The sequence below is a fragment of the Alexandromys fortis genome, unplaced genomic scaffold, assembly GCF_014885135.2.
Source record: "Alexandromys fortis isolate MF-2015 unplaced genomic scaffold, M_Fortis_MF-2015_v1.1 scaffold_40, whole genome shotgun sequence".
In the NCBI taxonomy this organism is placed as follows: domain Eukaryota; kingdom Metazoa; phylum Chordata; class Mammalia; order Rodentia; family Cricetidae; genus Alexandromys; species Alexandromys fortis.
In genome coordinates, this window is record NW_026067966.1 from 7,378,396 (window position 1) to 7,389,816 (window position 11,421).

General features: G+C 34.6%; 1 protein-coding gene across 9 annotated transcripts in view; it reads left to right on the top strand.

Annotated features, from left to right (window-relative positions):
* The window catches only part of Kansl1l (KAT8 regulatory NSL complex subunit 1 like), a 91,082-nt gene extending 80,181 nt beyond the window's left edge, over positions 1–10,901 (top strand). For 5 of the 9 annotated variants that reach the window (XM_050154328.1, XM_050154329.1, XM_050154324.1 and 2 more), the window contains 7 exons: positions 1,608–1,736; positions 3,665–3,786; positions 4,455–4,579; positions 5,836–5,890; positions 7,004–7,116; positions 8,327–8,495; positions 9,255–10,901. In XM_050154328.1, coding sequence (XP_050010285.1) covers positions 1,608–1,736; positions 3,665–3,786; positions 4,455–4,579; positions 5,836–5,890; positions 7,004–7,116; positions 8,327–8,495; positions 9,255–9,485 — 944 coding nt within the window. In that variant the 3' untranslated portion in view covers positions 9,486–10,901. Of the gene's footprint in view, positions 1–1,607; positions 1,737–3,664; positions 3,787–4,454; positions 4,580–5,835; positions 5,891–7,003; positions 7,117–8,326 lie in introns of all 9 variants that reach the window. The other 4 variants (XM_050154327.1, XM_050154330.1, XM_050154331.1 and 1 more) reach the window with 4 other exon arrangements.
* Positions 10,902–11,421: the final 520 nt, after the last annotated feature.

An 11,421-nucleotide genomic window follows, 5' to 3' on the forward strand; every position in this document is an offset into this window, starting at 1 on the left:
CTCCACCTTGAGCCTACAGTGCTGCGGATGTGCCATACTGTGGGAAGCTAGCCTCACTCATTCCTCTGGCAGGGAGTTGACAGCTGGCTTCTTCAGTTCCACTTACCTTGTGACGTCTCGTATCCAATGAGTAAAAATGGCTTCCTCTCATGTCACCTAAGAACAATGCCCAAGATGACAAGGACGATACCAACCACAAATACCATTTCCACTCCACTCTGTAGGACAAAGCAAATCACTTGGCCATCCCAGAGTAAAGAGGATGGAATTACAAATCTCTGAAAAAAAGATTTTTAGACCTAATTTTATTTAACTAGGTATAAGTGGGTATACAGGAGTGCAGGTACCTGTGAAAATAAAGAGTGCCAGATACTTAAGACCTGGAGTTATAAATGCCTGAGTCATCTGACATGGATGCTGCAAAGCAAAGCCGGTTTTCTGGAAGAGCAGAAAGTACTCTTAATTGCTAAGCCATCTCCCTAACCTCACAGAAATAGAAATCTTCTTTATAAGAAGTGGTAGCTAAAAGGGTGTAGTTGTAAGAAGGGGAAGAATTATTTATTTCTTTATTAATTAAAGATTTCTGTCTCTTCTCCACCGCCGCCTCCCCTTTCCCTCCCCCTCCCTCGTCAGCCCAAAGAGCAATCAGGGTTCCCTGCCCTGTGGGAAGTCCAAGGACCACCCACCTCCNTGTAGACCAGGCTGGTCTCGAACTCACAGAGATCCGCCTGCCTCTGCCTCCCGAGTGCTGGGATTAAAGGCGTGCACCACCACCGCCCGGCTCTGGCTTGTCATTTTTAGAGCTATTTTGTAACTGCTACCTTGAACTGGATTTGTGATAACTGTTAGGCTATGCCTTTTATTTTGTCCTTGGTGTGTTTTGATACTTGAGTCTACATATTTTTTTTATTCTCTTCCATATTTCCAAGCCTTTATCCACTTAGCTAAGATACTGACTAAACCAATACTTGAACTATAAGGTTCAGATACACAGCATTCATGATGTTAAAGCTAACATTTATGGCACATTTTCCATGGCAGATACCTATTTCAGGAGTTAATTTATTGAATCTTCATAACCCTAAGAGTGCTGCTATTATAAATATGTTGAAGAAACTGAGGCAGAGATAATGACTTAAAATTATTTTAGATTCATGTTTTAAAATTTCAGTAACAGTGGCATCACTGTCATAGTTGGACGAAATGAGGTTCTTGCTTTCAGAGTCCATGTGTCATGACATGTTGGTACTTAGTTGGTGTGGACTGTTTTTAGATTTAAGATAACAACCCCAGGGTTTCAACTGTCATCTCAAGTCGTGCTCACTGATTTTGAAGACATTGAGTACATAGCCCTTCTTTTTATCCACTTGTAAATAAGTAGAACACAAATGGAAATTGGGCATTTCCTGAGAATATTTTTTGAGAAATCCTATTTTTTCATTTATTTTTAGTTTAGGAACCATTCATCTTAGTAATTGAATTTTTATTTCATTTCATGTAATTTTGAACTATACCTTAAAATTTTAAACATTATAGGTAGAAACAACTTAGTTGTTCACTGTCTCTGTTAAAGGACAAAACTTCACACTTCTTTTTGTTTGTTTTAGTACAAGGGACTTCTCTGACTCAGTGGAGAAATGGATATTCCCCTATGTGTAAGCCTCAGATAAGGTCACAGTCATCCGCACAACTACCGCAGGGAAGAAAAAAGAGACACTTGAGTGACACAGCGTTAGGTAGGTTAAAATGAAGATGTGATCATTAGTGTTAAATATTGAAAATAAAAGTTACATTTTTCAAAGAACCCTTGTCTTGTGGAAATTTATAATCCAAAACTGTCACTAACTACCTAAAACACCTTACCTACCAAAAACTACTTAAAACTACCTAAAAAATGAGTATACTCATCAATCAAATGAAGAGTTTGATAGCTGGTATCGGTGCACTTTATGGCAGTTACTCCTTTCTGTGTTCCAGTGACTTGCCTTCTGTCAGCTCTTCTCTGCACAGGATTTAGTCTCCATGGACTCAGAGTAGGTCAGTATAAGGTCACCTGATAGAGACTTGTGAGTAATACTAAATGTCTTAGATTTTGAGTCAGCTGAGGAACTTCAATACCCCTTTTCAATTCTCCAGAGTCTCCCAATTGTATATATCAGATCAACAAAAGGAACAAAAGGTAGTATTTGAAAACAGTTGTTCTGATTGTATCCAGCCTGAGTTGTTGTGGGGACTTAGGAGATGACACTTATTTAGTTGGTGTTGATGATAAAGAAGAAAGCCAGCAAGGTATATATTTTGAAGAGAAAGTAATCTCTGCACATCTGGTGATTGTGTATCCTAACACACATCATATTCATGAGTCAAATCTTTCCCAGATGTTATATTTCAGTAACAAGGACATACTCAATAATTTAGAAACTAACCACATTCAAAATGTACTGATTATTATAATTTTATATAATGGATCTACATTTATCTCTAGGGTCTTTAGAAATTTCACATTAAATAACATGATCTATAATCATTATAATCTGATCAAACACAGTGGCAGAAAATGAACAAGCTCTCAAATGCATCTAGAGATTTTGTTTAAGTGTCTCTTAAGAACAGACAAGCAAAGATCACCTTTTAAGGAACTTTCATATATACATGCCAAAATATTGGGAAAATTGTAATCTCTTAATATAGACTATGAAATACTGATTAATTATCTAAATAGTAATGAGTGATAGATTCAAATTTAATGGATATAAAATGTTAAAAATCAATAAAATGATATATTACATATAAATAAGTAGATAATTGCGAATATTTGATAAGTTAGGCATCTCCCTAGTAAGACACTGCCCTGATAAATGAATTCTTCAGGGATAAAAGAAACCTAGAGAACAATTACGAATTTCAATATGCGAATTTTGACTTGAAGCAACTAACAGTTAATAAAGAATTTTTTTACAACTGTAGAAATGTAAATATAATTGGTCTTACTACATTTTACATTATGAAGAAAATATTTTTAAATAATTCATACTAAATTCAAATATACATTAAATGAGTGAGCAGAAACACAAATATACTTACAAAGAATAAAAATCAGAACTTGATGAAACATGTAATACTAATGAAAGCATATAGCAAATGAATAAATGAATATTGTGAGTAAATGAATTTCATTCATGAAACAGCTATAGGATATTATATCAAATGAATATCAGAAAACAAGAACCTTTAGAATTTATAAAAATTAAATAAAAATAAATGAAATTCAGTAAAAATAAAAACTCAAGACAGTTAACTTGAGGAAATCTCATGGAAGGTAAGGAGGCAAAGATAAGAAAAAAGGGCAAGAAACCTAAGATCAGTCTTGACAACGCAGCCTGAGTGGGACATTTTAAAAACAAGACCAGGGAAAAGACAATGGGGAAGGATACTCAAGGAACAATACAAAATGACCTAGGCAGAGAACACTGAGGCCCTACAAATACTTGGTAGGAAGAATATAAGCAAGACTCTTGTTTTATAATTTTCTTTTGTTTTCTGATTTTGTCTTTAAAAACTAGCAAATACAAACAAAACAACCATCTCTCACTTATTTTGGAAAATAATTCTAGTACATGTGGTCATTTTTAACATGTGACATTCTGAAGGGTTCTTTCCATAGCAGGAGAAAGAACTAGATTTGAAGAATTTACTTTCCAACGTACAGAACCAGGATCCCATTGCGATTTCACTGCAGCCTCTAATACCAATGTTACATCAAGAACCCAGAATTCATCCTCACAAGTAGGTTGTTTTTAAATCTTGTAAATTCTAAACTAGTTTTATGGATTTTTAAGAAGTAAAACAAGCTGATAAAAAACGTTGTCTATGCCAGACCTATTCACTAATCTGTTTTATAAACTATTTTATTAGGAAATAGTAAATTTGGTTAAACAAACCATTTTTACTTGTAGGCAAGCAGCTCATTCTTTGATTATGTTAAAATCTTATGACCATCTCTACTGTTTCTTCCAAAGCCAGACAGTTTTGCCAATGAATATATGGGATTTGTATTGTTCTTTAATCAATTTATTTATGTATTTATGTATTTAATTATTGGTGCCCAGGAGTAGAGAGGTCAAGGGAATGAAAGCTGGGCAGTCTGAAGCCTGGGCCAGAAGCACACACATGAAGATCTGTAGCAGCCATCTTCACTCAGAGACTTCTCAAATTTCATAGCCTTTCAAATAATTATGTGTTTCTTATACTCAAAATATGCTTTACATCTGTTTTGAAGATAAGCACTTTTTAAATTTAATTGGTTTTCTTAGCATTTTATAATCAAATCATTGACATTTACCAAAATTATGTCACAGATAAACTATGTATTATTTTTATATAACTAATGAAGGAATATCACCACAGATAACTGAAACATTACTGTAAGTTAGTACAATAATTCTGTGTTACAGAATACTACTCGACGGAGGTTAAGAAGTGAAAGCTCTTACGATATAGATAACATTGTGATTCCCATGTCATTAGTAGCACCAGCTAAGTTAGAGAAACTCCAGTATAAAGAAATACTTACTCCACGGTATGTATACTTACATCAGTTTTCTTTCTTCTTTCTTTAATAAACTTAAATTCAGAGTCAAGTTTTAACTAAAAGGAAAATGTTCCCCCTTCCCTATTTGCATACAAGGGAAACGGTAAAAGGAAATCTTACATTAAACTGAATGGCTTTAGCATTCAAAATACATTTTTACTTATTTATATTTAAGTATCTATCATATATGTTTATTAGCATGGTATTTCAGCAGTGTAAGTAAACACTACAACACACAGCTCTTGCTTTTATGATAGAGGTAGATTTGGTTGCAGAGAATCCAAAGGAGAAAGCAATGATATTTGCATGTGTACTCACACTGGTAAGACAGTAGTGCTTGTAAACAAAGTGAGCTTCTGAATTATCTCTAATTCAGCAGTAAAAAATCAAATAGAAAATGAAAGGGAATATCTAGGAATTTAATCCCTAACAGTAAACATGATTATTTACATAGACTCAAGTGTGCAAGGCCTAGCCAGACACAGAGGTTTGGAATAGTTGATTATGAAGGCTGAGCTAGAAAAGAATGAGACTAAGCCACCCCTCAAATCCAGGCACAGATCTGCATCCACTGGCAATGAAGACAGCCATGTTTTATAGCAACAATGAAAGCAATCTCTCTTAGATATGAAAATGACATAGGAAATAGAAAAAGTTGGAGATGAACACATGGCTAGGTAACAGTTATATTAATTTCCATCCATCTCCATTTTAATTCTGTAAATTCACTTACTACTTCACAGTTCATCTGAGGAAACTAGTCTGGCACTCTACTAGTAGGCATTACAGGATTGGCATTTTCTACAATAAGTATTGTTGTGGTTAATAGTGTTCCATAGCAACAATGTTTTCAGCTCACAGTGAAGAATTCTGTGAGCCAGCTGTTAAGCTACTAATTCAAAAGGAGGCATGATACAAATTTCCATACCAAAGAAAACCGGAAAACACTGAATCAGGTCAGATTTCTCCTCTAGTTTGCCCAAGCCAGTTTATCAGCTTACCAGTAAGTTAATTCAAAGATAGCACATAATTAGAAACTGCAACCATATACAAGAGATTATTCACTAGAAGGCATAGTATTATAAAAGCTTTTCTTTCTATTTACAATGCCAAACTATGAAAACACAACCATGTGAATTATGGAATCTTGAGGAAATAAAGCCCTAATGTATTTAGCTATGTTTAGGAAATAAAATGTGGCATTTGGATAAAAGCTGTTTGAAATTCTTTTGTATTTTCAACAGCTGGAGGATGGTTGTTCTTCAGCCTCTTGATGAACATAACTTAAGCAAAGAAGAGGTAAGCTGCCAGTGTTTAATGTGATAATGGTACCTTTCATATTCTAAAGCCTAAATCATCTGATATTTAAATATCTAAAAGGAAATATAAAGTTATATGACTTTTTATTTATAAAAATAACTCTAAAAGGATATTATTTTTAGAAAATTATTCCTTTGCAAATTTTGACTGCAAAACTAATAATATGAAGCATAGTGTATCTCCCAAATCAAATCAAACAAAAGGTAGTGTGGAATATATGTAGTATTAATACCAAGACACAGGGACAGTCCTACCAATAAGTAAACAGTAATGCTTTGTAGTAAAATATTCACAACAAAGGGGATAAAACAGTAAAAAGAAGTATTGTCACAGCATTTCAAATCAGGCTGTGAGTTATATAAAAAGCTTTGTCCCTCCCCACCAACTATTGGATACCGAAATTATTGGTAAAAGATTCTACACCTGTGTAGATGAGGACATTAAAGTATACTGGTGGGAATCAAATGTATAAAACTCGAAACTCTCAAACAATTAGTGAAAGAACAATTAGAGGGAAAAATACTATAAAACAGCTAATTCCAAGGTGATAGTCTTTAGATGAAAATTAGAATTATGTAGAGGGCACACACACAGTTTCTGTCAATTTACAGTGCTTCTATATCCATTGGTCTCGTTTCTGTTGTTAATTCACTTTGCTTTTCTGTTGCACTCTTGCTAAAGCCAGAATGATAATTGCCAGGAAAACAAAATTCCCTAGAGGTATCCAGTTAATGAAGTCAGTTAACTAAACTCTGATTTACCTCAATCAGTTTTATACTTTTTGACATTGACATATTTTTAGAACACTGTAGAATGAATAAAGTTTAAGACTATTTTTTGTCATCTCTGCCCTCCAGAGGCTAAGGTAAAAGAGTGTATATTCAAGCTCACCTTAGTACAGCAAGAGCCTGTCCCCCCAAAATAACAAAACCATTCCATAAGCTGTGGCAAATGGAGAGCATTGGGGACCCATTTATAATCTAGGTACATATTAAAATATGGGCCAAGAGTAGGATGTTTTATATGGCTTTGTGCTCATAAAATGACTCTTTGACCACCCCCCCCTTTTTTTTGTTTCAAAAATCTTACCAGATAGAAGATCTTTCTGATGAAGTCTTCTCCCTAAGACACAAAAAATATGAAGAGAGAGAGCAAGCTAGGTGGTCACTCTGGGAGCAAAGCAAGTGGCATAGAAGAAATAACAGGCAAGTATTTCAAGTTTAAACATTAAAGCAGTAGATGAGGGATGAACAGAAACTAGTCAAAAAATCCAAGAAAGACCACTGACAAGGAAATCTCAGGATGCAAAGTGGCACCTATATACAAACTTACATTCAAAATATACCTGGGAAATTATATACGTTAAAATGAGTTTCTAGTACTATATTTTTTCATGTGCTGCTAGTCACGGTATCATACTTACCTAGCAGTTATTAGGAGCATGTCATTTCACACAGGCATGGTGGTGGCACATGCCAATAATGAGGAGGCAGCGGCAGGGGACTCTGCAGTTTAAGAGCAGTACAGACTGCACAGTGACGACCTCTGCTCCAAAATCTAAAAGCAGGTTATTTCAATGTACTTAAACAGTGAACCCAGCATTAGCTACTGGAGTTTAGGTAATCCATTTTAGCAAACCCTCAAGAATAATACTTAACGCAAATTCTTTGAGAAATTTTATTTTAGTATAAAAGGCAAGTAGTTCATGGAACTTTAAAAAATATAAACATTGGATATGGGCACATGCTCAGAGTTTCCTGAGGCAGGATGATCATTAGAACATGTACTATAGAGCCAAATTCATACTCAGAAGTCAGATACAAGCCCATAAGAATACTTCGGGAGAGAATAATTATGATATAGTTAATAATTATCTATTTGAAAATACCTGTAGTATTTTTGCAGTTACATTTTCTTATTTTTTAATATAGCCACAACTAAAAAAGCAAGTTCATGTAAAATCTAGCTGTCTTCTCTCTTAAGAAATATCTGTCAATTAGTTAAATAATATTAAAGTCCTTTCTCTGCTTAGCTGTTCAGATATACTCTAAATCTTTGTTGAAAGAGTTCTCTTAATGGAAATGAAACTTGAGGATTCCAGTTCTTTTCTACATCTTAGATACAACTTTCCAGAAATACAGAGGAAAAATGTGAACTAAAGCTTTCATGTATATTAAAATAATTATAGAAAAACCCAATAATTCAAAGGATATAAAGGTCAACTACATGGCCTTTCTGTCCTGTAAAAATCAAATAACTGTAACTATTATTGATAACTCAATGAGGATGAACTTTATTTAAACTTTGGATAACAACCTTTTGTAAAAACACTGGGAAGAGCATCACATGACCTTGAGCTGAGAAAAAGACAGTACTGACTCAGTGATACCCTGTATTCCTTTATTTCCTTGCTAGAGCTTACAATAAAAACTTGGAAGGGCAGGACTTGGTTCTGAAGGAAAACCCCAGTGAACTTAGCAGTGGTCAGCAGTGTGCTGCCGAGAGCCTCCTTGAGCTCCCAGCAGAGAACCCCAGTCTGTGCGCTCAGGACTCACTTTCTTTAAATGATAGTCAAGAGATCAAGGTAAGCCTAGGTTATATGATTATATTGTGTTTTAATTACCTTTTAACTTCATCTCACCTATGTGTAGGAATTTATTGTACATTGTTTTATTACATATCAAACTCAGTGAGACATTCAGTCTAGCATGTCCATGAAGGTACATAGTGGAGTACCCTAGTTCCATTATATTAGCAATTTTTTGTATTTTTAGTTTTTTGGGCATAGCATATCAGTAACAACTGCCACCTGTCTACATACTTACCTGTTAGAGAATGGGGATTCCCCTGCACTTTCCTTACAGAACAAAGCTGAACACTGGAGACCGGCACATGGTGCACAGTAAGCACAGCTCTGTTTCTTTGCTTCTCGGAAAGGGTTTTACTTGATCCAGCTCCTACTTTACAAGAGTATATCCCAGAACTACACAAAGCTCACACATCTATCCCCATAAAGTTTTGAAAAATAACTAGATCAAGAATGGATGGATTAATATGCAAGTTGCAGAAACAGCTAGTGTGTATCTGTGATAACAATGAGACAGAAATGGAGTACAGCAAAGGGAAGACACCCTTAAAGGGTTCTGTGGCAGTACTTTCTTTTCCTAGTAAAGAAATAATTCCTTAAAGTCAAGAAATTCTCAGTATATTCCACTTTGACATGAAGAAGAAACAAAAACCTGAACTTAGATGCTCAAAGAGTAATTATAAAAACTGACATTATAAATTCCTTAGCAAATAATCAAATTAGGTGAAACTTAACTGAAAATGTTTCCCCTTTCAGTCTTTGTGGTGGGAGCGACGAGCCTTTCCGTTGAAGGATGAGGATACAGCAGCCTTATTATGCCAAGATGAAAGAAAGGATCAGACTGACGGGGCGAGCACAGCCATCTGCAAGGAAGTCTTCTGTAGCACTACACCAGAGAATGGCCACCCTCCAAAAATGCAGTTAGAGGGGATGGAAGAGTATAAAACCTTTGGCATAGGAGTTACTAATGCTAAAAGAAATAGGTGACAGAGAATATAGTAAGAAAACTATGTAACTGAAAGGAAAAGAGGGAAAAAAACCTAAACCCTCTTGTGGATCTTCCACTTCCTCTAGTCACGATTCCAGAAAAGGAGGATGTGTTGCATGAATCCATCTTCCACTGTTCATGAAGCAGGCCAGAGAAGTTTCTTTCTCCTTCCTGAATCACAGAAGTAGATAGCTTTTCACCTACACAGATGCTAGTAACTTGTGTTTGTCAATAATACAGATCACAAGCACTAAGCTATTAATTGCTGCAATTTGATGCCAAATCATACTATGGGGTAACTGTTAAGGTAAGAGCCCCGCCTTAACAACACAGTTGATTTGCATCAAAGGACGACTATTCTTTGCTTCTACTCTCATGGCAATTCACTAAAATTGCCTCAATAATATATGAGAATATACTATTGTGTATACAGAATACACACATATACACACACCTAGTCTTGAAACTGCATGATCAACTACTCTATGCAGTGTAAGTTGCCATGAATATCGAGCACAGGTGTGGACTGAAACAGACATCTGAAAGCTTGGACTATGGAGGGGGAGTTGGTTTTTTCTTTTATTCTAAAAGTTGTTTAACCAATATAAGTTATTTATGGAAATTCTTATATCAGATAATACAATATTCATTTATTTGAAATCATTGTTCTCTCTTGAACTAACCACAGACTTTCTGCTTACTCCTAACAGAATTAAGAGAAGCAACTTAAGAGTTTAATATATTGATACATTTTTAAACTATTATCTTTGAAAATTCACCCTGTTTTATTTGCTTTATGTACCTCTTCAAGACAGCAATTTAAAATGCAAAACAGCATACAAATCATAATATGGTTGTAACTCTAGCTAATGTACAGCTAGAAACTTTAAATTGGTTTCTCTTTGCAATAGTTTAACTCAAATATCTACTCTTAATAGAATCCTAGATCAAGAATTCAAGTTTTTCAAAGACTAAGACTTTAATATAGAATACTGAAGAGTGTACATTAAAGAAAATTCTTTCCAGAGCTATAATACCATTTTTTTTCTAGATGAAAGTTAAGGACAATTTGTATCCACCACTTTTTGTTATGCAAAGAAAAGTGATTCAATTTGTAGTTCCCATAGTACTGAAAATCTGGCCACTGGGCTTAGTGTCTGTGGGATTAGATACTGAAGATTTTGTTGAGGATCAGAAATTAAACTGGTCCCTGCAAAAAGGGGGTAGGGGAACCTTTCAAATTCAATACTTACAAACTTTTGTTATAGTTTTACAGTACATTTATTTTTAAAGAAAAAGATAACAAAAGCCAGAAAAATACAAGTTGTCCCAGCAAAAAAATTCAAATCTTTGTCATGACTGATATTATAATCTTCTACATAGTTTTTTAATTAAAGTTATTTCTATATGCCTTGTACTGTGTGATTTGATTAAATATTATTACTAATGGTACAAACTTTTCCTAAGCCAAAAATAAAAACAAGTATTAATAAACTTTACCTTAGAGGGTAGGAAAAAGCCCCAGCAATCTGTTTCATGCCTATGTTTGTCAGTATTCTTATTTTTTAAAACTTATTTATCAAAACTCATAGTAGCCTTAAGATATTTACTGATACTGGTTGTGTTCTTGTCATATTCAAGAGTAAGTGTGAAGTTGCCAATATGTATTTCCAGTCCCTTGGTAACTGGGAACACTAAGTATTTATTATTAATACTTAGTTCATAGATGAAGTCTGTATCCTGTCTTCTCTTAGCCTACTTCTTTCTTTATATGTACATCCTTCGGGTCACATCTCTAGTTCCAGAGTATCTTGGCTCACTCTGACTCTGCTAGAGGGTACAGTTACACTAAAAACAAAAAAGCAAAGAACCTTTCTTGTTTCTAACTCATCTCTTGGGAGCTATTTGTAGTCAGAGCAGTAGGACATACCAGAA